General features: G+C 44.3%; 1 protein-coding gene across 1 annotated transcript; it reads right to left on the bottom strand.

Annotated features, from left to right (window-relative positions):
- Window positions 1-32: 32 nt before the first annotated feature.
- MLLT1 (MLLT1 super elongation complex subunit) lies at window positions 33-26915 on the bottom strand (the record flags this gene model as incomplete). The annotated part of the gene is made up of 12 exons (XM_084276377.1): window positions 33-161; window positions 726-797; window positions 2232-2303; window positions 2495-2594; window positions 3804-3915; window positions 4672-4759; window positions 8340-8885; window positions 10535-10660; window positions 12184-12327; window positions 21207-21289; window positions 24265-24445; window positions 26892-26915. The coding sequence occupies 12 exons, from the start codon at window positions 26913-26915 to the stop codon at window positions 33-35; spliced, it is 1677 nt and encodes a 558-aa protein (XP_084132503.1).
- Window positions 26916-27118: the final 203 nt, after the last annotated feature.

Here is a 27118-nt window from a genome sequence, read left to right as displayed (position 1 = left end):
CTGGATTCCAAAGCAGGTCCTGAGGCCAAGCGTCATGTCGCCACCGCCTCCAGGTAGCTCTGCAGCTTGCGGACGGTCGTCTCATCCAAGGAGAAGAGGTCAAAGTCAAAGGTTGTGTTGGTAACGTTGAAATGCCCGGTTTCCTCAATGAGATTTACAATCTGCACAGGAAGGGGACAAGGAAGGATGTACACAGGGACCCCGGGAAGGCTGAGCACAGAAAGGCACACACACAGCAACCCATCCTGCCCTTTTCTCATCCCTCTGGAATAGCCTGAGGGGTGAGAACATCTCCCAGCACAGCAATCCAGCTCCTCTCACATGTCCCTCTACTCTGCCCTGGTCAGGCTCCAAGTTGGAGCACAGGGAGTTCCCCCCCAATCTGGGGAAGAACTTCTTCCCAGTGAGGGTGAGGGAGCCCTGGTCCAGGCTGCCCAGGGGGTGTGGAGTCTCCTTCTCTGGAGAGATTCCAGCCCCGTCTGGACACCGACCTGTGTGCCCTGTCCCAGGGACCCTGCTTGGGCAGGGGGTTGGACCCCATGGGCTCTGCGGGTCCCTTCCCACCCCTACAGCTCTGTGAGTCTGATCTCTTCCAACACCTTTACCTGCATATCTGGGTTTACTTTATTTTTTCTAAGTAACTTTGCTGTCAGAGCAACCCAGCCCCTCAGGAAGGGGTCGCAGGGGTCGGAGGTCACCAGAGAAAGCTGAGGAAGGGTCTCTACCTGCTGCAGCACGTTGCGCTCCCGTAGTGCCATGAGTCGCCTGTGCAGCTCCACTAGCTCATCAGTGTAGGCCTGCAGAGGAGCCAAGAACAGAAACACTGACACACCTGGCACGTTTGCAGCTGCCAAAGTGACATCTCTATTGAGTGTAAGAGGAACCTGAGGCCCTTTCAGACACGTTCCCAATTTTCCCCAGAATTTTTTCCTGCCTCCTCCATCCATTCAGCTTGCTGAACTGCAGTGAGAGTTCTTCATCAACAGGTTACACTAATAAATCACTCATTACCTAAAAATAACTGCACTGGTGCTCAGTGACCAGCACCCCAGCAATCTATAGCACAACGCTGTGTGTTAAGGAGAGGGATTCTCTGGATACACTCTGTTTTACACACACTGCCATGGGAGATGCAGGATTCAAGCTCACCATTCTCTCTGTTCTCACATAAGGATGGTTTGGCTTTTCTGATTTTATTTAAGGCAGGTTTCTGTTGGCACATTATTGCTCACAGGGGATAGATTCTCAGTCTGTAAAGCTGACCCAGAGTTGTTTCTGTCTGTACCAAAAAGCCCTCAACTCATTTAAGTAATTGTACCAAGACAAAAACAACCCTGACAAAAAATACCACTAAACTACCTTCCCCTCCAAAATAATTTGGGAAATACACCCCCCTCCCCAGCACATTCATGCAGAGAAAAGGCTTCTTCCTGCTAACACACCCAATACAGCATGCCATGCTTGCTGGGACAGCCAGAGTCTCTTATAAAACCTCTGACAGTTGGAAAAGCTGATGGCATGTCAGGGCCTCTCTTCAGTGGGTGCCCCCCTTCTATTTGTATTAATTAATCTAATAAAAGATACAACTACCCCCAGACCTTGCCCCAGACAGGCCATCTCAGCTGTGGTTAACAGTGGAAGATGCTGCTGCTAGCAGCAGACTGAGGTGCAAACATCTCCAAGGTCCCACACCTAATGTTAAGCCATTCACTGTGCTGCATTTGCTTGTGGAAGAAGTGTTAATGCACAAGTGAGAGCTGCAAACTGCTCCTCCCATCGCTGCAAGGCCCTGAAATCAGGCCAAGGAGCAGTAGTATGTTCTCATTTGACTGAATTCTTTATGGGAAGAAAATAAATCACTGTGGAAGATCTTGCTGGACAACTGGGGTTTGGCTATTTACTTGAGTTCACCATGATGTAGGAGCATGTGCACTGCTCTGCTCTCCTTGGAAGCAAGGAAGGAGAGAGTTTCATTGAACAAAGGTTTCAGTTCAAGCAGAGCATCCAACAGTCTTTACATCTGAAAGATCATTTTGCATGTGGAGAAGACCTGGGAGTCCACCTATTTATAGCACACCCCTTCTGCAGTGCCAGGCTCTGAAGTCTGTCCCTTCAACAGCTGTTTTTCACTATAACCCAAGACAGAACAATGTGAACAAGGCCAGACTGGTTCAAACTGGTTTTCTACACAGAAACATTAGTGAGTGTCCAATGCAAATCCCCAAACACACCTTGTCATATGTTCCCTTCTTCAGGATCTTCTCTGGCTTGTTACAAGACTCTGGGCTTTTTCTTCCAGATGCCTGTGGGTAAAATAAATCAGCATTAGGGACCAGAATTAGTTAGGGCAACAGAGTGGTTTGATGGTTTGGATGCAGAGCACTGAACAGAGAGAAATAAGGACAGTGAAATGGGGGAAATTTGGTGCAAGTCTGACCCAACCCCCTGGACTGAACCAGGAAGAGGAGGAGCCTGGGCAGGGAGGATGCGGTACCTTGTTATTCGCTGGGGGCAGCTTCTGGCCGGGAGGTGGCTCTCGACTCGGCAGGCAGGAGTCGGCGCTGTTATCGCTGTCACTGTCACTAAGGCTCAGTCTGAAAAACAACCAGCAGAGAATTAGCATCACCACCTCACAGGAGAGGTACCTGGCTGTCAGCTGAACCGCAGAGTTCAGTGAGACTCTTTCTTACAGGCTACTAAGTCGGCTGGAAGACAGGGTCAGTCTGTAATTTCCAAGCAGCCCTTTTTTTCCCCCAGATGACATCACTTTCACCACCTTCCATTCCCCAGGCAGGCAGAGCAGGGAGTTTGAACTTGCACGTTGCAGCTCTGGTGTATCAAGTCCCCCCTGAGGAAGTTCCAGCTGATTTTCACAAGCAGCAGCCCATCACTGTGAGGATTCATTCCAAGACCACTGAGTGCCTCACCAACACCTCACTGGCAAAACCCCCACCTTCTGGGACCTTTGAGATTTCCAATTTATTCTCCCTCTTCTTGTGGCCCCACAAATGTACTACAGCAGGTATCCCAATTTTGATGAGCTTGAAATGCTTATTACCTATCCCCTACAGGTATAAAGTCATATCCTTCAGTGTCTTTTCACTCCTGTTTATTTGGTAAGGACAAAGTGCAACAACAGAACTTTTGGGGTTGTTTTTGGTAAACACAGGCACCATTTGCAAGCTGTAGCTGCTATCTGGGCCAAGCATTTGGTTTCAAATATTCAGCCTGAGACAAGAGCATTTCCTGAGGAGAGAAGGATGAAATTCAACTATTTCCATTGACTAAAGCAGGAAGCAGCTGTTAACCAAGTCCCAGAGGAGTCAAGTAACCCACTGTCAGCACAGACTATGGGCAGAGACTAAGATTTCCCAGTTCTGTACCAGTAAAACACAGTAAGAGCAGCACTCATGCTGACAGCCTCCACAGAACTACTCTAATCTCTGCAGATCAAAGGTGCCACACACCATTCAGCTCAGCAGAGATCTGAAGATGACAATTAGGTGACTATTTTACAGGGGTCAGTCACTAACACCTGCAAGCTCAACACACACCACTTCCCAGTGGCTTCCTCTCTTTGAGGCTCAGCTGATCCCTCCTCATCCAATTCTGTTCTCATCCTGAGGTTTGAATGGACTCTGTGTCCCCAGCAGGGCTAAGCACCCCACACATCTGCCCCTTCTGTTGTCACCCTTTCCTCTCACACAGCCCCATGGCTTTGATCCCTCCCCATGCAAAAACACCCCAATGTGGAAGGCAAAAAAAAGGCTCAACAAGCATCTTTCTTCCTGCTTTGTTACCACCTGGAATCCCGGCTGACTGGGTTTGCTTTGACTGCTGCCTCCTCTCCAGAGGAGCTGTCGTCGTCGTCAGACTCCTCTGACTGCAGATCTTCCACCATGGAGCGCAGGGGGCCTGGGGGCAGAAGGGAGAAAGGAACTCAAAGCTCCATCCAAGCTGTGTGGTGCAAACTGGGTGAGTTATCATAGAGGTACAGCCAGACTCCTCAGGAAGGCATCACTGCTGTCTGGGTTTTGGCTACAGGGCCTGTGTTCTGCTCTCTGAACTCCAGCAGAGCTGACAGACTTTACAACTGCTATAAAGTCACCCTAACCCCCCATCCCCATCCTCCCACCCTCTTCTGAAATGAAAACAAAAGGACCCATTTTCTCTATTTTAAACATCTCTCCAGGCAGAATTTGTAGCAGTTGCTTGGAGTTGGACCCTTTACTGTTGCCACAGTTTCTCTCTTTGGATTATGGGAGGAGGGATCTGGAACAGAAGCTGTTACACACTGGCAAAGTGATGAATGTCACATTTTAATTTCTAATAAAGCATATATGAGATTGGAGAACCATCCTGGTGGCACTACAGATCAAGCAGCAGCAAACACATTTATAAACTGAGGCAGAACCCAAAGTCAACAGGGAAAGAACCAAATCCAGAGAGATAACCTCCTCATAAATTAACTGTCAAAGCAAGAGAAATACTTGCTCATGACTGTGCTGTGACATTATTGCCTTGTCTTGATGAAGCATCACAGCTTCAGCACATGGTTGAGTACAAGAAACTGTGTTAGCTTTCTATTTGGTGCTGGGAAAAGAGATCTAATGAGCCTTTTAAGGTCATGCAAGGAAGATTTTAACAGTTTTTATTTCTTGCAATACACACCTTGACTGTGGTTCTGAGAGGGCTCGAAATCAGAGTCAGAGCTGGAGTCGGAGCTGGAGCTGGAGTTGGAAGGGCTGGACTGGACAGACTTAACCCCCCATAAAAGGGAAAAGAGAAAAAGAATCTTAACCTTTCTAATCCAGAAAACCAGCACTCAGCACAAAGCACAGGGAGACAGAAGCATCTGAGCACTGTACATCATCATACACTGCTGAATGAATTACAGAAAATACGTAAGATGTGAGGTGAATAAAGGCAACATTTGTGAAACATCCTGTGGCTCAGCACTGCTGGGCAGCAGCAGCACCAGCTCCCCCCAACACCCTTCACACCACCGATTTCCAACAGCCTCAAGTGATGAGATCTCAAAGTGGAAACCCCCCTTAACTTTGAAACATGAAGGATGGATCACTTACAGCCCAGAATAATCAGTATATTTATCTGTAACCCACCAGCGTTCCCTCTGAACACCCTGTACTCATCACTGAAAAAGGATGCTCTCCCTCCTCAGCTGACCTGACTCCAAAATCAGTTCGAATTGATTACTATCCCCTCAAAGCAGCTGTTTCTACACCAGGCTGAGTGATCCACTGCACTCTTTCCACTTGATTGTGATAACACAACAGATAGCAACCAAGCTCTTGTGACTCTGAGCTCCACTGAGTGCCCACAGAAATGCCAGGAGCATACTGTGTGGCAGGACTGGGTACAAGGATGTAATCAGCTGCTAATGACAGCACAAAACCACCATTTCTGGATGCTATGTACGTTTTTTACCATAAGCCCAGATGTTGTACAGCAGTCACATGCTTTAGCTTGAAGGACCAGGAGGTGGCAGTGAAGGTTAATTCAACTGTTTCATCCCCAACAGCAGCACGGTGTCTTACAGGGGTTTTTTTTGTTCCTCAGTAGGATGTAGTTTAAGGATCCTCAGTGTATCATAATATTATACTGGGGTTTTTTGGGGTTTTTTTTTAAAGTAATGCTCTGGAAATTTTGCATTTTGATTGCACTGCACCATTCCTGGGAATCCACCTATTACTTCCACTGCCAAATCCCAATGCTAGAAAAAAAAAAAAATCACACATTCCCACTCATCAATAAACATCATTACAGAAAGTGTCATTACTATAAAAACATTGTGAACAGGGAGAAAGAGGCAGCTTCAGGTATTAAATGAAAACAGCAACATAGCTTTCATCCCACAACCACCCTCCTCTCTAATTTATCACCCAAGTACTGCTGGATTTATTCAACTTTATGAAAGTGGGGGGGAATGCAGGAAAAGGGGTATCACAAAACCCTTCTAAGTAATTCAGCAGCAAAGGAGAATAATTTATCAGTGTATTGGCACACTGCAGCAGCCTTTTTTTAAGACTATACACAACAGGAAAATAAAGAGCAATATTCTCAAGGGAAGGGAGCACAGCTCACATGTCTCAGTCACAATTCAATCCTATCAGCCTTTATTCCTAATAATCTAGCAGGTTTTGCCTTAAAATGACTTAATAGGAGGTAAAAAGCACAAGTTGGGAGCTGCATGGGCCTCTGTGTCTCCTTTCAGCATTAACCCTGTGGGTTATTTCAACTGTTTGAGGAGCACCCAGCTGGATACGCTCGGGCTGTGGCTACTGTCACCGCGATACGACAAAGCACAACCGACAAAGGGGAAGAGCAATCCTGCCCTCACATCCCAGCCTCTCCCTTTTGTCAGCACCAGTGCTCAGGCAGCCAAGCATGAGGCCAGTTCAGGGATCTGGATTTGATGGGGGAAGGAAGGGAAAAAAAAAAAACACCCCAAAAAATAAAAAGGAAAAAAATAAAAGGCTGGAGAAGTGTGAGCAGGGGGTGAAATGGAAGGAGAAACTCCTCTGAAGCCATTGAGGAGTCACAGGAGAGCTCAGGCCAGCAGCACAAATGGGAGCAAGCCTGTTCCTTTCAACAGCAGCCTGCAAAGATGTCAACTCAAAAGCAACCGTGGAGCTGCAGCCCCAGAGCACGTTGCACAATATGTTGGCTGCAGCAGCAAAGCTGATTTAAGAGTTTCCGGGCCCCGGTCCACCTCCAGCTGCTCGTTGGCTTCAGTGATGTGGCTCAACCACACAGAGCCACACAGAGCTGTGCCAGCACAGCCAGGGAGCAGCACACTGCAGCGCTGGGAGCAAGAGGAACCCCCCCCCAGGGTGGAAAAGGAACTCAGAGAGTCCCCTCTGCTGATGACAAGGCACTATGCAGTTACACCCTCCAGCTCCACGTTCCACAGAAACCTAAGCTGATCTCACTGGCAGCTGCCACGGTTCCCTCTCCATCACACTGAGTATTCCTACCCTCCTCCTGGGCTCAAACTCAAATACCTCTGTCAAGCATCCAACAGACACAAGAGTTGGTGCAAGAGAGGACACAGAAGCATCCAGAGCTTTTGGGGGGTGGGCAGGACACGACTGCAGCAGACACTGTGGAACCACAACCCCAATTTGTGGTGTGCCAGAGCAATCTAAACAGCTCTATCAGCTTCCAGCTGCACGGGGAGTCCCAGGGGGATGGATGGCACCTAGGAAATAATGAAGTACAAGATGCTCAGGACTTTACAGAGACCAGGGGACTACAGGAGCTCGCAGGGAGGGCTGTGAGTCTGGCATGGAACAGGCTTGCTACACGTGGAGGCACTTCAGGTGTAAGGTGGAGAAGAGCTACATCTTGTTAATGCACAAGCAACACATTTAGTCAGTGTGGGGAGGAAAAACCCCACTCTTCTACTGAGAATCCTTTGCAAAAATAAAAGCCAGCCCTTCTTTCTGAAATAAAAACAGTATTTACTGTATTAAATCACAGTATGAGTTGTCCCTAAACATTTATTCTAGTAAACCAGATCTTTTTCTACAAGTGGGCAGCAGGAAGCAGTTAAATTCATGGGATATTATGCTTTGCATTCTGGCTTCTTTGCCACAAATAGAAAATACACAAGCAAAACAGAGCAAGAGTTTGGATTTAAACTGTATCTTTCCCCTCCTACATTTCCCCCCACCACCTTTTTTTGGAAAATGACAGAGGATGAGGAATGTTCTGAGTTGTAAAAAAGAAAAAAAATATTTAGACAGCTTTTAAAAATAGTAGTAGAATAACATCATTTGGTTTATGTTTTACAATACAACTTACTTGGGTCTAGTGGCATGTGGTTGCATTCTGAGGTTTAGCCAATGGCCCATTTCTTACAGGCTGTGTCAGGAATGGGGTTTTTTATTTACATTTTAATAGTGTGTTTTTCAGAAACAAAACTGAAATGATTTCCTCCTTTTCTGTATTAAGATCCTGTTCAAAACCATTACATTACCATAAACAGGTACAAAGTGTAGCTATCCCTGCTGTGCTCCAGCTCTGTAAATGTTACTGTGAGGGATGAACCAGAGAGCATAACCTTAAACTCTGACTTTTAGGTAACTCTGCCTGCAGATAAATCTCAGCAGAACTGCCTGAGACAGGAGGCAGTAACAATTAATACTGATAAGATTTTCTTTAAATTAATTTTATCAGAGATATAACCCAGCCCATGTGTTTGCCAGGCTGGTTCTCTATCTTATCTAAGGGAGAATTTTTTCAACATCTTTTTCCAAGCAGGGTTTTTACCAGACATTTTTAAGCATGCTGCTTGAGTGCAACCCCCTACTCACCTCTGACTTGAAGGAAGTTTCATCCTCTGAATTGGATTCCTCCATTTCCACAGGCTTTTTGATCTCCTTGGCCTCACTTTCAGATTTTACCTTTTCCACTTTGGCATTCATCTTCTCCTTGGTTTGTTTCTTCTCTGGATACGAGGAAGACGAGGTTCTGGGCGATGTCCCCAGGATGTTCTTTACCCCTTTGGAGCTACTCTTTTTCTGTTTTTTGGCACTAGGCTTTGGTGACTCCACGTTGGAGGGCCTCTTGCTGGAAGACTTCAACTCCGGCTGCGGCCCACCCTTTGGAGAGGTGTTCTCCAGTTTGGTCTCCTTCACGGCCAGTTTTGGTTCCTTGAAAGCAGCTTTTGGAGGTGCCTTCTCCTCCTTAGGCAGTTTGTTCTCAGTTGGTTTTCTGGAGGAGTCCTTCAAAGGCTTGTTTTGTTCTCTTTCAAGGTCTTTGGAGGAGTTTTTACTCTCAGAGTCTTTTCTTGGCCTCTCCCTGTGCTCCTTGGTTACCTTGTGCGGCTTCGATGCCTTGCTGCTTTCCTTGTTAGCATCCTAAAACATGCAAGCCAGGAATGAAACTGAAGCTCTGCACAGAATTACAAAGCACACTCCCATCAATCACACTGCAGCGTTTGTTTCATGCAGACATCCACCCACACACCCCTACCGCACTCATCTGCCGCTGAGGTAGACATCTACATCTCCCCAGAGCTGATGGACAGACTGACAGCAGGCACTTCAACATCTCCATGAGGACAGGAGGAAACATGTTTCAAAAATGCCTGTTCCTTTTCCATGGTCTATAAAAGAAGGTCTATTAACATCTACAGATGTGTGCAGCTTTAATCTGCAGGTTTAACATCTGAAGACAGAGCAGAGAGGAACCTACCCAGGCTGTGCTACACAAAGCATCAGCTAAAGGAAGTATTTTTGAGAGTTAAATCACATCCATGCCAAGTGCAAGCTGTTTGCAGCCCCTAACTCACCACATCAACACAGCAACCTGACAATTCCACATGTGCCTCATACCACACTCCTGATGTCAGCAGGCATTTTATCCCCTTAGCAAGAGCTGTAAGACACCAATCCCTAGAACCCTGCCTGTCCTAGGAGTCAAGTATGTATGAAGGCAAAGGAGTAGCTTCCCTTTGCAGATTATACATGAATTTAAAACACTTTAGAGAAGTGGGTCTTGTGGGGAGACACTGGAGTATGAACCAGACAGGCTGACACACAAGCACCTCAGAAGCCAACCTGAGGAAGGGAAGCAGAAGACTCTGGTACCTTCAGCTACCAGCAGTTTCCACAGTGCACGTGTCAGAGCCCTTTACTTCTGTCTTCTCTGTTTTCTAACACTTAATTCCTGACCAAAATTAAATCAGTCACTAAAAGATAAGTGATCTTTACTCTGTTTCATACCATCAACATCAGAAGATGTGACTGAAGTGCCAGAAGTGGTTAGAGCCCTGAACAAAGTGGAAATCAAAATTTAATTACACCATAAACTGAATTGCTGTTAATATTTGTGACTGTTCTGGCTGATAACGTGCATGTGACCTGCTTCAAAACACAGTGCCTGTGGATTGTTCCTTCCATGTAGGATCACACAAAACCAGCTTCATCACACAAGTGAAAAGCAGCTTGTTCTGAAGTCTCAACAACTAGAAATTGCTGGATGCAACCATCAAACTTTGAAATCACTACTGTGACCAACTGCAGAGTATTTTATGTATTCTGGACCTTCTGATCTACTTCACATAGTCGTAACAGAGGAAGATCTGACTCTACTCAGCTTTGCTGCAAGGAGATGCCTTAAGAAGAGTACAGCTCTACAGGATGGGCAAGGAAAGAACCCTGTCATTCCTCCTCAGCATCGAGGATACAAGCCAGAACAATCAGAGGGGGCTTCATTCAACTTTATGTGCTACAGCAGATCAGAGAGATGATGCTGTTCACCAAAAAAAAAAACCCTAGCCATAGCTGTTTAATTTTCTTTTCAGAATTGCTCTGTAGAGAAGTCTAGTGAATAATAAAAAGGCCTCCTAAATTATGATAAGTTCCAGACCATTAGCTAGTGAACTAGAGAACAAGGAAAATGTTTTCTGAATTAAAAGCCAAAGCCAGCTGCTAATTAAGCTCTTCACAGCAAGGCCTGAAGAACTTCTTCACCTCGGGATGCCAGCAAAGCATGTCTCACTGACCTTTGACCCATGGGATGGTTTGGTCTTCTTGGGATCAGAGAAGGCAGAGAGTGGTATTGTGGGTAACATGGGATAATCAGGACTCGGCCTTGAAACAGTTTCTGCTCCTTCTGGCATTACCATCACCTAGTAATAAAAAGGAGGAAAATTATGTATGACTGGAGTCAAATGGACTATTAACACATGATTATGTTAAGTCACTTGCTCAATTAACACCCTATTATTCATGTTTTGGAGGTTTTTTCCCTGTGCTTAAAGGTCATAAAAAGATATTGTCTAGGTTGTGCTCAGTTTAAAGGCAGGTCCTCAACTACAGAACATTAAAACCACAAAAAAAGAGAAAGGCAACAAGCAATATCAAGTATCTTTCCCAAAGGGAACTCCAATATTCTGAGCACTAGCAGGCAATAAAGCTCTGGACAAGAACTGTGTGTTCTGCTGCAAATGCCCTTACCCTGCAAAAGGGTAGCAAGATAAATCTGGAAGGAATGAGTGAGAATTCATCAGTTTAGGAGAAGCTGGATTCACTCATTCAGGGAAAGGAAAAAAAAGGAAGAAACAAGCTTTGGGTCTCTCCCTGACAAGATGGTAACACAAGAGCACTGAGCTCCATGAAACACTTGCCTTCTTACCTCACTAGATCAGCATCAGAAGAGATTGACAGACAGAACACATCAATGCATAAGGAATACATTAATGCAGTATGAAAATCCTAGAAAGCAAATTACATTCCAGCCATCCATAAGCACCTTCCTCTGTGTCCAACACAGAAAAGCCACTTGCCACTTTGAGATTTGTGTCCCCACAATTACTTTTTTCACTTGTTTCATGTTAGAAACGTTTTTTTCAGAAGAAAATTCTGCCAGCAATTAAGATAATCTGAAATGGTCCCTGAATAGAACATAATTATACATTACTATATAAGGGGGAATCTCAGAATACAGTCATGACATCCTCTGCCTAAATACTTGATACACTTTGTGGCTGTATTAATTTGCCTAGATCTTGTAGTTATTTGAGGATCATTTCTTCAGTCTGTCACTGCATTTGACTCTCCCAGAAGTGAGAGTTCGTCCACTGTAGCAGCCTATATCATATTTTATCATGTTTCCAACCATACACACCCATTTTCACTCTATATTCCAACACTTTTCCTTAATCTTTTATTATCCAAGCCACAAGAAGCTGACCTCAGGTTTAGAGGACATTAACTGACCAGGAAATGCCAAGTATTAAGCTTTCCTGTGGCAAAAATGAGCAAGGAACAGACTGGAAGCTTCTCCCTTTTCATGAGCTGTTCTATGCTGATACATCTCACACTAGGAAGGTCACAGGTATCTGTAACTGCCTGACAGACAGCATGCAACATCCACAGATGATCTCCATTTCCAGAGGAGTTTTAGTGCTTTGATATTAATGGTCTCATTTAAATTGAAAATGAAGTGCCACCGATCACACCAGCAATGGTTTTGTTCTGCTTCAAGTGCTGCAGTTGTAGAACCAGGAGTAAAAATTGGCTGGCTCATCCTTTAGATGAACATGGGAAAATGCAGCCTGCTGAGCTGCAGCTGAGAAGAAACCTCAGAGTAAAACTACCACACTCTGTTTTAACAGAGACTCTTCAGATCCCCAATCCCTTTGGCACTTACCCCTCCAGCCTTAATGAGTTTACGTCTGAATTCCTTGGTGGGGTTGTTGAAAGTCAGTTTCTCACAACGAAGGTGGTTCACAGGTGGGTTTCCCTCCAAATTTAAGAACAGGTCGTATGTGAAACAAACCTTTTTGGGCTCCTCCTAAAAACAAAACAGACTTTGGGAAAAGGGAAGAAGTTTGGCAAGCACACTAAGGCAGAGGGTTCAAAGAGTCATTCCTGAAAATCCCAACTAAAGTGCCAAGTGAGTGTTGTGTTCATAGAGGTTTTCATTAGGAGATCAGAGAGTGAGGAAATAAATTATTTGTGCCTAAAATACCATTGAGAAGAAACACTGGAGTGGCTTTTCACTGCACAAGAAAGGTACAGACAAGGATACTGACTGACAATTCTCTGTTTAAAGCCATTCAAGTCATCCTAGGAAAGCAAATTCACAAGCTTTATCCACTATATTGTTTCCATCCAATTTCAGATCCTATCTCCTTTGGGGAGCAACAGAATTATAAAGTATTGATATTAAGAAAAGTATAATCCTTTGTTTAGGGAAAGAACAACTTCTGAACTCACACAATCTCTGTGGGTACAGAGAAAAGATTAAATGCAATGGTAAAAGAATGACTTGCTTTGCCAAATCCTTTTCAATATGCATATTGCAGGGGCTGAATGGGAAGATATCCTGGGCTTTTGAACTTCCCAATGGCACTTTCACTGAAGAAATCCAGAGTTTGGTATGCATGTTGGGGATCATCTGCGCCTCACTGGTTCTGTTCCACCTGCTGCAGCAGCACAGTGAACACTGTGTCTGCAGTACAGAATGGAAGGAATCCCTTCCTTTTTTTCCCCTCACCTCAGAAAATCACAAGCATCACATGCTGCTTGTGTATTCCAAATATCAAGATGCTATTTCCCCAGTATTAACTTCTATTCTGCATTGCAAGATGAAACCTCACAATGTGGCAAGAGAGACTCTCCTGCAAAGCCCTCAGAGCCTTACAGTACATTTGGTATTTACATGAACGCATCCCACATGCCTCATTCAGTGTGCAGCATCAAGCAGCTGCACAGCAGTCTTTTCCACAATTCCTACCCAGCAGCTTGGTTTCCTGGTGCAGCTGCATTGTTGTAGGGAACAGGCGCCGCAGGCTGCAGCCTGAGCCATTAGATTTGCTGAAAATAGGTTGAAGCATCAAACGACTCCAGACCACACTGATTCCTGCTGGGTGGATGCTAACAGTGCTACAGCAGCCATTTCTTGTACAAACCACAGCCCTGATAACAAGAGCTGTTGTAACAACACCTGGTTTACAACTAAATCAGTACTCTAAGCTCACCTGGGAGTCGAGGTCTTGGGTCCTAAGTGCCCAAACTGGGGAAGACAGAGATCTAAGCAGACACAGGCAACAGAACTGTCTCCCCTTATCAAGCAAGAACATGCCACCAACACAAGGGGCTTCAGACCCTCTTTTGGGAGGGTCCACACACACTTGAAAGGGTTCAATGTCTACTGAAACAGATGGATGGTAAGAACAGTACTTGCAGAATGCACTGCACTGGCATTTCCCTCTTTTGCCACCACCATTCTCATTAACTGAATCATTAGTGAGCTCGGCATGTGCCTGCTTACACTGGAGTCAGAGCAGCAGCTGTAGAGGGTCCCTCAAAGTCTAATAAACCCAAATGATGGATTAATAGAAATCCAAACCTGGCCTAAGAATGGTTTCTAGAAATGCTATTCCTGGTTTACAACATAGCATAAATTATCCTGGACATATCAGCAAGAGGAAGCTTCAGTCTGTTACACCATCACATTATCAGAGCTCTGCTTTGTCATTTGCCTGTTTGCTTTCAGAGCAGGAGAGGGGCAGCAGATTCATTCCCTTTTATCTTCAGTATCCTCCCCCCCCCCTTTTTATTTTTTTACACAGATTTAAAAGCATCAGAAAACCTTAAATTATTTACTGTACTTCTGTGGACGAGCTTCCACTTTTTGCAAAATTAAGACAGTTTTTCAATGTGACTTTCCTCCAGCTCAGAGATCACAGCCACCCTGGGAACTGAGCCCTAGCCAAGTACCATGATCATTAAAATATCCTTTGTATCGTGTCTCAGGCCATCAGAAGCCCCCTGCCCCAAGTGAATAGTTAAGATTATAGCACTCCTAAAAGAACGAGTACAAAAGTCTCAAAGCAAAAAGCTGCAAATAAACATTCTTTCCTTTACTGCCTTCACTGACAGCTAATGATTACAGCTCAAGACACTCCAAAGCTTAACCCATCCGGTCCTCCCTAAAAGGTTCTCTCAAAAACAACCATCAAGAGAGGAGGAAAAAAAGAGAGAGATAAAAAAAAGGAAGAAAAAACCACCCCAAACCCAAGGAAAATCTCTCTCAATTGACCTGGACTTACACATCCTCTAACTTTAAATGGAAAGCCACTCTGAATCCACAATGCTGTAATTCAAAGCCTTTCTAAACACCACCTTGGGATCGACACATCCCACTGCCTGGAGCTGCAACGGAGTGGAGGTGCTTTTCCACCCCAGGAGCTTAGGTCCTGGCAGTCTGTTCTCAGACTGCAACAGCACTTTACCTACTCCTGCTTGAGCAGCAACTACACACACAAGCCAGGCTCTTACATGATTCCACCTTCTGATATTCAACCTTCAGTGTCAGAAACTAAAACTGGAAAGGGGAAAGACTTACTTTCCGTAGGTATTTCGTTGCTCTCCAAGACCATAAACTTTTCTAAAGGCCTCACTTCCAGGAAAGGCTTTAGAAAGGATGAATCACATCCATTCCTAACTGGTAGGTACTGTGGGTATTCAGATTAAAACTCAAAGGACATGAAATGGTTAACCTGGTATGGGGTCTCTCAGCAAGCCACCTCAGAACTTCAGTTTATATCTGCCCTTTAAATCTCAGGATGCCAGAGACATAAAGTAGAAGTGTGTACCACAAAGTAAGGGCCAAGCTTTCATTTGCAGCCGCTGTAAATTCCCCTCCACCCAGTGAATCCCCCTACTCCACTTCCAATCTCCAACACCAGTACATCACACTTCATTTTTATGGTTTTCCAGCTTCCTGCCTGCACTGACTGCCACTGAGCTGTGACAAACACTGAAGTTGCTTTATTTTTCTCCCAGGTTCTGCAGTAAAGGGTTAAAGTTCTTTTGGCACTTTTCATAAGAGGAGGAATTTTTTTTTTTTTCAAAGTCTTTTGTTAAAATTTCCTTGTCCTGTTTTTTAAGGCAGGGTGTGCCCTTTGCCACTTAACACAAATCAAAAGAATTTCACTGGTAGCGTGCACACAAAGCTCATAAATCACTTTTAGAAAGCCATAAAACAAAATTATCTAGGAAAATCTAGCACACCAAGGAAGCAGACTCATGGTTATTCAATAACTATAACATCTAACACTACTTCCCTTTTGCCATAGATCCAGCCTGACAGAGTCATTATCTGTAACCCCGTGCCTAACGTCTAGAGAAGCAAAACCCCCCTTCCAGGCTTGTACAACCCGTCTGACTAGTCTTCCACCCCACTTCCAGACAGGATGTTTAAAAGCAAATAGCCTAATATTCATTTTCTGAAGCAAGTAGCCTTATGTTACACTCTAACAAGTCCAACAAACACCCTTACCTTTTGGGGGATTCTATAGGGTTAAGTAAAATAACATTCATTCCCCCAAGTGAAGCCTTTCACTTTGAAAATTAGAAAAATAGAGCTGCTGCTCAATGACAAGCATTTAATCATCTCCCAGCTCTTACAAATACATGATGTGATGCTGGCATGGCTGGTAAAGCTGCTACATTCGACAGGGTTTCCTTGCCAGGCGCTGCAATCTATTGTGCCACACTGAAAGGCTACTGAAACACACACAACCTGGGTGTTTTGGCCAGGAAAACAGCCTGCTCAGAGAGAAGAATGGGTAAACTGGTAGGATGTATTCATTTATGAAAGAAAAATGTTTAAAAATATACTTTACCACTCAGCAGCAGCACAAAAAAAAAGTGCTGCAGGTTTGGTAAGATGATACAGAATAGACAGAAAAATGCAAGCAGAAATGCTTCCACTTAAAACAAGGCAAGAAGACAAGTTTTATCCCTCCTTCCACAACTTCCACCTACACCAAGTAAATACTAACAGGCTAAACTTTCCCCTCCCTTCCTCAAACCTGTGCAGACCCTGCCCCAACAACACAGCCACTTCTTTAGTAAAACCCAAGTATCTCACACAAACAGGGGCTTTCCAGACGCTGCCCCAGGAGTATTTCCCAAGCTGGTACCTTCCTGATGACACAGTCCTGACATGATGACACCCCCAGGGATGGGGCACCCACCCCCTCTCTGGGCAGCCTGTTCCAGCCTCTCACCACTCTCTCTGCAAAGAACTTCCCCCCAATATCTCCTCTCACCCTTCCCTCCTCCAGCTTCACTCCATCCCCCTTGTCCTGCCATTATCTCCCCTCTGAACAAGCTGATTCCCCTCCTGTTCCTCTGCTCCCTCCAGGGACTGGGAGGCTGCAGTGAGGTCCCCCCACAGCCTTCTCTTCTCCAGGCTGAACGAGCTCCCTCAGCCTCTCTTCGTAGGGGAGGTTCTTCAGCCCTCTGATCATCTTCACCTTTGGGGAAGTTCATACTTTGAAACACAAATAATTTTCCCCTTTACCAGTATCTATGCATTTTATACATCACCCCTGTAAATACTGCAGCAGGGGTAAAAGATGCATGTTTTTATTTTGAACCTACCTGGAAAAATCCAATGGATTTCTCTGCTTTCTGTGCTTATCTCCCTTTTCACTACCAGAAAAAGCCCAAGTTACAGGTATCCATTATGTAAACACTGGAAGCCTTTTATCTCTAAGACTGAAATTGGGAGGTAGTATCTGTAAACAGACTTCAATACAACATCTTAGCCACGGTACATTAACATCATCTGCCTTATATCAGAAGAGAGTATGGAAGTATCCCAGATTGTCAGCCCTTTATTTGGGGGGGGACATCGATCTTATTTGATTAGGATTCAAACCATGTAACATGCAATGAATACCAAAATCATACCTGTATTACAGCCTCCAGATTACAACATATGCCACAGAGAGCTGTGTTTGGCAACAACAATGAGGCCATGAAAAAAAAAGCCTCAAGACCGTTGAAATTGAGTTGGGGAGAGGGAAGGGGAAGAGCAGTAGAAAAACAGCAACACATTTATTGTACCCAGTTTGTATTGATTCAAGCAGCAGAAGCCACTAACAGCAGCCCTCATTACAGGAAGGAACACAAAGGATTTAAAACCAAAAATAGCATACTAACATTTTCAGCCCAACAATCCCAAATGATCCACTATCATTAGTCAACTGTGCTTTCCAAAGCTCTATCACCCAACCCGCTGAGACCCCGCCGTTTGTTTTTCAGGTTCAGTTACAGAGGCAAAGGCTTTAGCAGGCCACCAGCATCAAATAAGACCACAAGTTCTGCAGCCTGGATACATCACAGCAGCTCTCCAGAAAGCTGGGGTAGACAAACTGTCCAGGTTCAGAGCAATACTCAGAATAAATCTTCTGTAATTCAAATGGTGTGACAACACACTACTTATGGAGGAACTGAATTACAGCACAGGAAGGACAAACACAGGCCAACAAGGCATAAGTGTGTGTGTGTGGAGGGTAACAACCAGCTCTCACACCTTTAATTCTCTGCTGACACTTCCCTGACTGACAGAAAGGCACCAAAAGCTTCAGTGGGCTGGGAACACTGACTCTCCTACTCCAAACAGACAACAACAACAAAGTACTCCCCACACAAAGAGTTAACAGGCAGTTTTATGTAAAGTTGCCTTAAAAAAAAAAAATCCCTGATGAAGTTCATTAAAAACATTCTTAAGCCATTCTTAGCAAAGCTGTTCCTTAGCAGTGAACAGGCACACGGTTTCTTTAGCCAAAGCAAAGAGTACACTGGCTCTGACAACCACTATTTAGCATCCTAGTAACAAATTAGAACAGGGAAAGGAAACGACTAAGAAAGGAGGCTTAAACTGGGGGGAAGATCAGCCAACCATGGCAAAGATCAACCTCCACAGATTAGCTCGCTCCCTTTTTAAATCCTTTCTCCTCTCACCTTCACAAAGCTAAATCTGCATCGGTAAACAACCCCCAAAGCCTTTGCACTCTTGTTTCAACTGAAAGGACACACATCAACAAAAATGTGCTAGAATGTAAGGAGCATATGGCCAGAAAGACCCACCCCACAAGGGCTCCTGCCCAGCCACCTACCAGACAGCATTTTCTACCCAAGGCAGGAATCAGTCCGTAACATCCACTTGAAAAGAGTTATTCAAGGATGAGCCCCAAATGCTGTGATCAATTCAAGCAAATTCAGAACAATATATGCTCCACACACCACAGCTGATCCCCCACCAGCATCAACAGGTTTACAGAGTGAACATATGGTCTCAAAGTAGTGAAGACTTTTCTTTATTTGGTGCTTTAATGTCACATTCTTCAATGCAGAGGAAAACAGGCTGTATTCTAAGCCTCTGCCATTCCTCCTCTTTCCCAGTCTCTTTAATTTCTAGTCTATCCCAATCTTTGCTCATCTTTTGTGTCTGCATTTCTACCTTCACTGAAGTATTTACCTCTTATGTTTCCTTCAACTCCACTTGTTGAAAACGATCATAGCTCTTAATATTTCCAGATGGCACAATCACTGGGCAAGGGTGGGCAGAGGAGCCACATTCTTCACACCCTCAGACAACTTCTAAGCTTCCAGCAGTGGTAAGTACCAGAGTTAACTTCCAGATGTGTAGGGAACATAACATTTGCTGACTTAAGGATGGAAAATTTTACTTTTAATCAGTAAAAACAAATGTCAAAACACTTCAATACAGCTCATGTACTTCAAATACATGGTTGAACCTGGAAACACATGCTGGAAGGCAGAAGCTATCACATTTTCCCTCAACTACTACTGGCCCCAATTCAATACTGGGGGGTGCTGTCCGAAATGCATTAATTAGCTGATTTGTCAATCAGCTTACAAGGGGAAAAGAACTTCTCCAGAAGGCATACATCTAAAACACAGGGCAAAGGTGAGCATTCTGAAAATTTGCAGTTTTGTTTTCCTACTAAGGGTTCTGAAGACTGAAATGCCAACACCAAACTGCCTTTTCCTAATCAACTGCTACTTCCATTGTTTCCACCAAGAACAGAGACCACCTATTTCCCTTATTTATAAGAGCCACCCTATCCCTGATGTGAGGAAGAACAAATCCACAGTCACGTGTTTATAGATAAACAATGAGAAGTGATGACCCTGGTGGGTGTGAGACCAAGTTACAGTTAGAGAAGCTGAGTGAGAGGAGTGTATGACTATTAAGGACAAAGAGGTAAAAAGCAGGTGACTCTCACCACAAACAAGTGAGCCTACAAGAAAATAGACCACAGTCGATACAAAATCTCTGAGGATTTGTGAAAAAGGAAGCCACTGGAGACCCACAGGGAAAAGGCAAGTGTGGGAAAAGACTAAGTGAAGAAAGGAAGGGAAAATAACAGGTAAGAGTAGAAACAAACCCCTGTTCACCCATCACAGTGACTCAAGATTCCCCTTACAAGAAACCTGCATGAAAAAGTTGGTCAGAAACCTAATGTTACTTTGAACCTGAATTAAACCACGTACAGCGCAGCTGAAGAGTTTCCTGATTTCCATCCAAAGCCTCAGAAAAGCCACCAGAAGTCAAACTGCTCTTAAGCTTCTGAGGTTTGGGGTTGGCTTTTTTTTTGACTTCAACTCTTAGTTTTCAGTGTTTGCTATAAAAGCTGCTTCTATCAACAACCTGAATCCCTCACTCTAACTGCCATTTCTCTTTACATCCTTTTGGTTTATCCCACCCAAAAGAAAGTTGTGGGCAAAACGTTCTCAGGTTTACAAGACAAATCTTCATGTGGTTCAGTCTCTTTATTTGGCTTATTACTCAGACTCAGAAACTGGAGTAAGAGCCATGTGGTATGCCAAAAACCCCAAACTAAACTGTTAATTATTCACAAGTTACACCACCAGGAGAGGATGCTGTGCTGGCCTGGGGTGAGGAGGGAACAAGAGGCAGATACCTTTGTGGGAGGTACAATGGAAAGGATGCTGGGAAGCTAAATAGAATTAGGTTGTTGTCTGTGGTCTGCTGTCAACAAATCCTGGGGTAATGGCTTGTGCTTCGAGGGTCGGGGGCTGAGGCTGAGAGTGTGTCAGAGAGATGTGACTTAATGGTCAAGTTTCAGTTTATCTACGTTCCCTCTTAGAGATAATAATCAAATATGGGTTTTTTTTAAGTAGTTATCAAACCCAGAAAGATTCAGTATTCATATTTAGCTAAACACCTTAACTGAAGCCTAGTTGCCCAAATCCCTATTGTCACAACCGTCTTCAATTCATGCAGCATGTGACTCCTGTGACAAGACTTAAACTAAGCCATAAATCCTAAAATTTAACTTCTACACACTCATTGGCATTAAGATTTAAAATATTTAGTGCTTTCTTTTTGGAAGAGTACAACAATATTTTTAACACAGTGGTAGATACCTGTCCTATATATGCAAATGTTTGTGTTGGGTTTTATACCAGCACAGGTACTTCAATAAGATTATAAATAAAAATATTTTTATATATATTGCCAGTCAATACAGTATTTACAAGTGTGTGTAGAAATCAGTGGTTTACACTTATTTACTTCCCTATTTGCATAAAGTAGTTTAAACTCCTTTAGTATTCCCTCCTCACAAGCAGTACAATCTCTGTTCCCAATCTCTAGGACCATCACACTGTCCTGATATTACCTTTCTATACAATTCCATTTCTGCCAAAAGTTTTCTTTTGAAGTCTAGCAGGAGCTTCCAACTCCCAGTTAAATTCTATTTATTAGACTAATAAAAAACACACACATAAACCAGTCCCATAATTTAGAGTCTTCCTGTCAGGCAGTTTCAGGCTCTGGCACAGCTCAAAACAATTAGAAGACCAGAAATCAGATTCTACCTTATTTTTGAAGTACACTTCAATGGGCATAATGAAGCCAGCGTAGCCAGACTCCTCCACTTTGTAAGGGGGCTCCTTGCACACTGAAAAAGAGAACACACATTAGCTTTGAATATAATGCAACTTAATCTGAGTCAAAAAGGAGTTGCAAGATGAGAAATGGGCCTCTGACAACTTCAGGACATATTTAAAACACTGACCTTTGCAAAGAAAAAAAATTAAAATAAGATGGTGGTGATGGACTTAGTTAAGGACATGGAAATGTGTTCTTAGCTCCTCCCATGGAAAGGAAACATAAAACACTCCATGCCAGAGTCTCCATGAGAATGTCCTCCCCCCCCTTTATGCAGTGAGATACAATTACATTTCTCTGCTGTTCCACAACAATGCAAACTGCCAGTTAAAGCTGTCCTGCCAAAAAAAACCTGCAAAGACCCAAAAGGTGAGAATCTGAACAGAACAGAAAGGTTAAATTTACTCTGATGCCCATGTTCATTAGTCAAGACACTGTACCATGTGAGCAGGTTGGTTTGTGGGGTTTTTTCCCCCCTTTAAATGCTCTCCTGCAATGCTCAATCTTCACAACTACGTAACATACTACAAGCTGCTTCATCCAAACCTGAAGGGCAGGTAAGGGCTGCTATTTATTTCACACACAAGGAAATGGAGAAAGCTTAAACAGTTTGCTGCTAAAGTCACAGCACTGCCTGCTGCAGAAACATCAATTACAGAAGGTAATTGCTTCTAAGAAATTAATGTACACGCGTCCTGCCTCAATTTCCCCTGCCTGCTACCTGTTGTATCTTTATGCTACAAGATATCACCTACCCCTGTGTTTCAGTATAATTATAGCTGACTTGAAGGACTCTAGGCTGGCTTATTTGGCCATGATATAGCTATATGTAACAGCTGCCACAAGAAACATGAGACTGACAGATTTGCCTCTCAGGAACCGGACGCACTTGCATATAATTTATGCACTACAACATATGTAAATAAAGTCAATTAAATAATTAAGGGAATGCAGTGCAAATCTTTTTACTTTCTCTGAAGAATTCCAAATAATTAATATGATTAGGAAACAGTACCTCAAACCTGGAGTGCACACAAATTATTTTCCTTTACTGTAGATCTATTATCCCCAGCTCTAAGCACTTCTACCATCATTAAGGTGCTAGGAAGCTGCACTCAAAATTCAACTGGGAAAAAATAGCAAATCTAAAAATAATAAAAATCTCTACGCTTGCTTTAACTTGAATTTCATACAAGCAGCCTATAATTTAAGGGAAAAAGCCCCAAACCAAAGAGCAGCGTTGATACGGCAGCAGGAATCTTAAGACTATCTGCCAAGCAGCCTTTGTTCCTTCGCTGCTCTATTCTAACAGATTAGAATGACTATACAATCTGTGAGCAGCACAACCTCACCTTCACGGGTAGATTTTGCTCCAAGTAAAAGCAAAGCCACCCAAAGAAACCCATCAAACAGATCTAGAAATAGTATCCATCTTTCATACCATTACCCACAGCCCAGGCATACTCTGGTCAAAAGCAAGCTGGCTTTACGAGCAAGCAAGGAAAGCATGCAAAGCCCAGAGATCAGATAAAAGTGTCTCTTTAAAGGCAGGTAATATGGCAAAGACCACGTACAATCCCAACACAGTGCCTTGCAGAAAGTAATTACACCAGATGAAAAGAACTGTAGTACAACAGATTGTAACTTTGACTCTATAAATTAGCTTTCAGCTCAGGATTGCGCTTGCTTGTCACACAGCAGTTTTACTGTGTCCATTTGAAGGAGGTGCTATTAACATCCAGGCTGGACTCACATCCTTAGGAGCTGAACACCTCTGAGTTACCTTCCACTGTGGACTCCCTCCCACAAATAACAACGTAGCAGGAAGTCCTAAGATATCCTGTGTGACCAGCTGTCTTCCAAAGAAACAGTTCAAAGAATATGCATTACAAACTCATTACCAGCAACGCTCTCAGGCAGCCAGCACCCCTGGTAACCCTACAGAACAGGACTGCAGATGCAGTTACACAACCTTTGCTGCTGCTGAACAGGGCAATTCCAGCTCCTCCACCTCAGCTGTGCGTTTCTGCTGCCCTGTGCCAAGAGTAAGGTTCCCACTGCTGCACAGCCAGGAAGAGCCACGAACAGATCCAGGAGAAAACAAGACCACAAGTAGCATCCTCTGCCCAGCCACGCTGACTGCACAGGGCTCACACACGTACCTGCAGCTGGGAGGTGCAGCCAGCAGCAGAGACCATCACCCCTCTGGCAGCACTGCCTTCTGCTGGGTTTAACACTACCTGACCTGGCACATGAGACCAGGAATTGCAGGAATCCTGATGGCTACTTAATGACAAAAGCTGACATGCTCCAGCGTCTGTGCACACGAGCATCTCTCACCAATCCCACCCTTCCAGCTCATGTTGGTGAATGTTAATAAATCAAACCCATTTTTTCACATTTTGTAATGTGAACTATCTTCTGCTACCAGGGTAGATAATGGCAGGACAAGGGGGATGGAGTGAAGCTGAAGGAGGGGAGCTTTTAATTAGATATTAGGGGGAAGTTTTTTTTACAGAGAGAGTGGTGAGGGGCTGGAAGGGGCTGCCCAGAGAGGGGGTGGGTGCCCCATCCCTGGGGGTGTTCAAGGCCAGGTTGGATGGGGCCCTAGGCAACCTTGTGTAGCTCCAGGCCTGGAGGTTGGTGTCCCTGCCTGTGGCAGGGGGTTAGAGCTCTGTGCTCCTTGGGGTCCCTTCCAACCCAGACCATTCTATGATCACTGTCTTGAGAACCTGCATGTACTAAGGCTTAAATAAAAGGAGGAATCATCTCACCTCTAGCCCTTTCACTAGAAGAAAGGTCCCATTCTTCCTGACCTTTCTCAAACAAAGACAGTAAAGGTTAAAGCTGAAGTGCACACAATGTACATTTTGCTCCTCTTTCAGACATTTTCACTAAAAAGCAACAGTCCAAGACAACCTTGACTTGCACAACTCTCTTTCGTGCAGAAAAGACCTAATAAAGCATCTTCAAAATGCCACTCACCTCGCTTGGGCTTTGGGAAGCTCTCATGCAGCCGAAAGACCACCCTCTCCACAAAATGCTGGATGTCACACTGCTCCGGGCCACGGACAAACACCATCCAGTCATGAGTGAACCCTTCGGTGGTGGGCTTCTTCCTCAGTTGGGCTCGGTGCCCCAGCTCCAATTTGACTTGAACCGTGCACTGTTTCAGGGCAGAGGTGAGACCATAAGGAAAATGAAACAGCTTATGTGTTATTCAGAACGCTCAGCCCCACAGACAGAAGATGCTAGATCACTGCAGGGGGGGAATACAACAGCCTCCGGATAAGAGGTTCATCTAACTCTACAAACTACAGTGTTGTCAACAGAAAAGGTATAAAAATAGCTCTTACTGCCATTTCATACCTATTTTCTTCCTAATATTAGCACTGCAGAGGAAACAGCTTTAGAAGGGGAACAGGTTTATCTGCTTCACTTATCAACTAAATTGCCAGCAAAGTCCTAATTGCAGAATCTTTATTTCTAGGAAGTGTCAGAGATGGAACTTGATGTTCACAGTTTACAGAATTCACAGCAAACTAGTATTAAACCAGGAAAAATGAGATCATGAATTGGTGGATTATGATATTCCCTAGAATACAAAATCCATTGGAATAAAACTATGACGTTCCTTGTGTTCTTTTAACACAGTTTCAAAGATCATGTTAACACATAGTGTGCCTGCATAATATGCAGCACTAAACGACCCAACTGACTCGCACTTCTGATCCTACTCTAATCACTGGCTAATGGAGAATGTCTCACTCGAAGCACAAAAATCCTGGTCAATGTCTTAAAAACCAGATTAAATCAATTGTGAAGATCCACATATTGTTGTGGACTTCACACTCAGAAGAAAGCAAATTAATTAGATGTAACAGTGGAAAGGCAAACGTGATTCAGGCTTAAGTTAAAGCAAATCCTGAGGGAAGGTTTGTAGAGACAAGGAGTAACACCTAAGCTATCCAACTACTGGCTAATTTTGTACATCTACAAACCAGACCAGCAGCACAGTGATCTCAAATTAAACCCATCAAACCCCAGCTTCAGCAAGTAGAAGTTTATTTTAGAAAGGGGCAGGTTTTAGTCCTTACCCCCTCCTTCACCTTCACCTTCCTTTCAAGGAAGGGTCTTGTTCTTTCTGGCAGTTCTTAGCTACCACTGGGAAAGAACATTATTTGCCATTATCAATATTACAGTGTAATACAACTGATGTTAAGACAATGAACATGGGACAAGAACGCTTCCCAAACTCTAAACAAATATTTAGCAAAAGAATTATCCTCATTTCCCCACTGAGGAACTGCAACAAGGAATTTAGCCATGATTAATGCTCAAAAAATATCTTGTATATCCAACTGGACATTTAATGGGAACGTGATTTTCATAGCATGGTTAATAGGGTCTGAAAAAGCTTAAGTCACTCAATCTCACTAGTCTTTTCTTTGTAAAGAGATCACACAGGAGGTCTGCAGAGTACCAGGCATCAAAGCCCGACCTCCCAAATTGCAGTCTAGTTCTAATTTCAATTAAAAGCCTTAAGACACTCTTTCAGGTTATCTTTATGGCAAAAAACCATCAGCTGCCATCCAACTCTAAAACTCTAAGACTGAGGGACAAACTCACCTAATTAACTGCTTCACCTGTATTAGGACAGTATTTCTTTAGGCTACCTTTCTCTCAAGCCTTTTTTCCCCCTTCTATTCTGTGCTTTATATATATAAACTGACTCCATCTCGCTCCTGCACTAAAAATGAAGTTATTCTGCTGTTCTTTCATGCACTAAGGAATAAGACCAAAAGGCAAGGTGTGTTTCACTCAAAGCACAGCAATCCCTCCTCCAGTGGAAGGGCATTAGGTGGAGACCGTCTGCCTAAACCCCAAGTTTGCAGAGCAGCGTGCTCGCAGGCTGGCTGTACCCGGGATCCTTCCCACAGCGTTCACATCAACTGCTGCAGTCTGCTCTGCAGCTTCACGTTACCCACTCCATAATTACCCTTTAAATCGTGCTACTGGTGCCAGTTACTACCCATCTCCAGAGAGGTGCAAACGACTGTCAAGTCTACAAAATTTGCCTTTCTAGTTGAAACGGCTGAGGAATTTTAGCTGAGAAACAGATGGGGCTGCATGGAAGAGAACAAAATTAAGCCTAAAAGATAACTGTTTAGCTGAGAGTGAAAGTGATACTCGCTATACTCCTCACACATCGGTCCAATTAACAATTGCTATGAATTAAGCCAGAAGTTGAAACACACTCGAAAATAAGATCTCCTATAACAGAACACCCAGCCAAAGTTGCTCCACTGAAAATGGAGGGGCTTTTCTCCAAGCTTGTCTCTCAACAAAGGGAAATCAGGATCCCATTCAAACAATTTGTAATAATACAAAAGGAGTCTGCTTTTCAACTTCTCAGTAAACATTCTGAAGGCTGTTCTGCTTTTTGTTTGATGTGCTAATTGCCTGAAAGCCATAACCGGCTTCCATTCGCTCTCCTCTGGGTGATTATTCAGCGGATAGCGGGGCTCACCTCCTGAACCTCGGGCTCGGAGGTAACCTGTTCCCAAGCTCACACGCACACAAAAGGCCTGAGCCAGCCGGCTCCACATCACCTCAGGTAAACTTCCAGGCTCCATCCCCGCCTGCTGCAGCACCGCAGCGGCCCGGCCGCTAACGGGCGGCTTCCCACCGCCTCCCCGGAGCGGTAATAACTCTCTCGGTGGCATTAACCCTTTGTACCGCGGCTGATGCGGGGTAGTAACGCCGGCACCACCCCTCCCCGTAAATAAGCCCGGGCAGGAATTTGCGGGAAATGCTGCTGCTGCTGCCACCCCCCACC

Source organism: Gallinula chloropus, assembly GCF_964237585.1.
Source record: "Gallinula chloropus genome assembly, chromosome: 28".
Taxonomy (NCBI): Eukaryota; Metazoa; Chordata; class Aves; order Gruiformes; family Rallidae; genus Gallinula; species Gallinula chloropus.
This window is presented reverse-complemented; position numbering and strand designations above follow the sequence as displayed.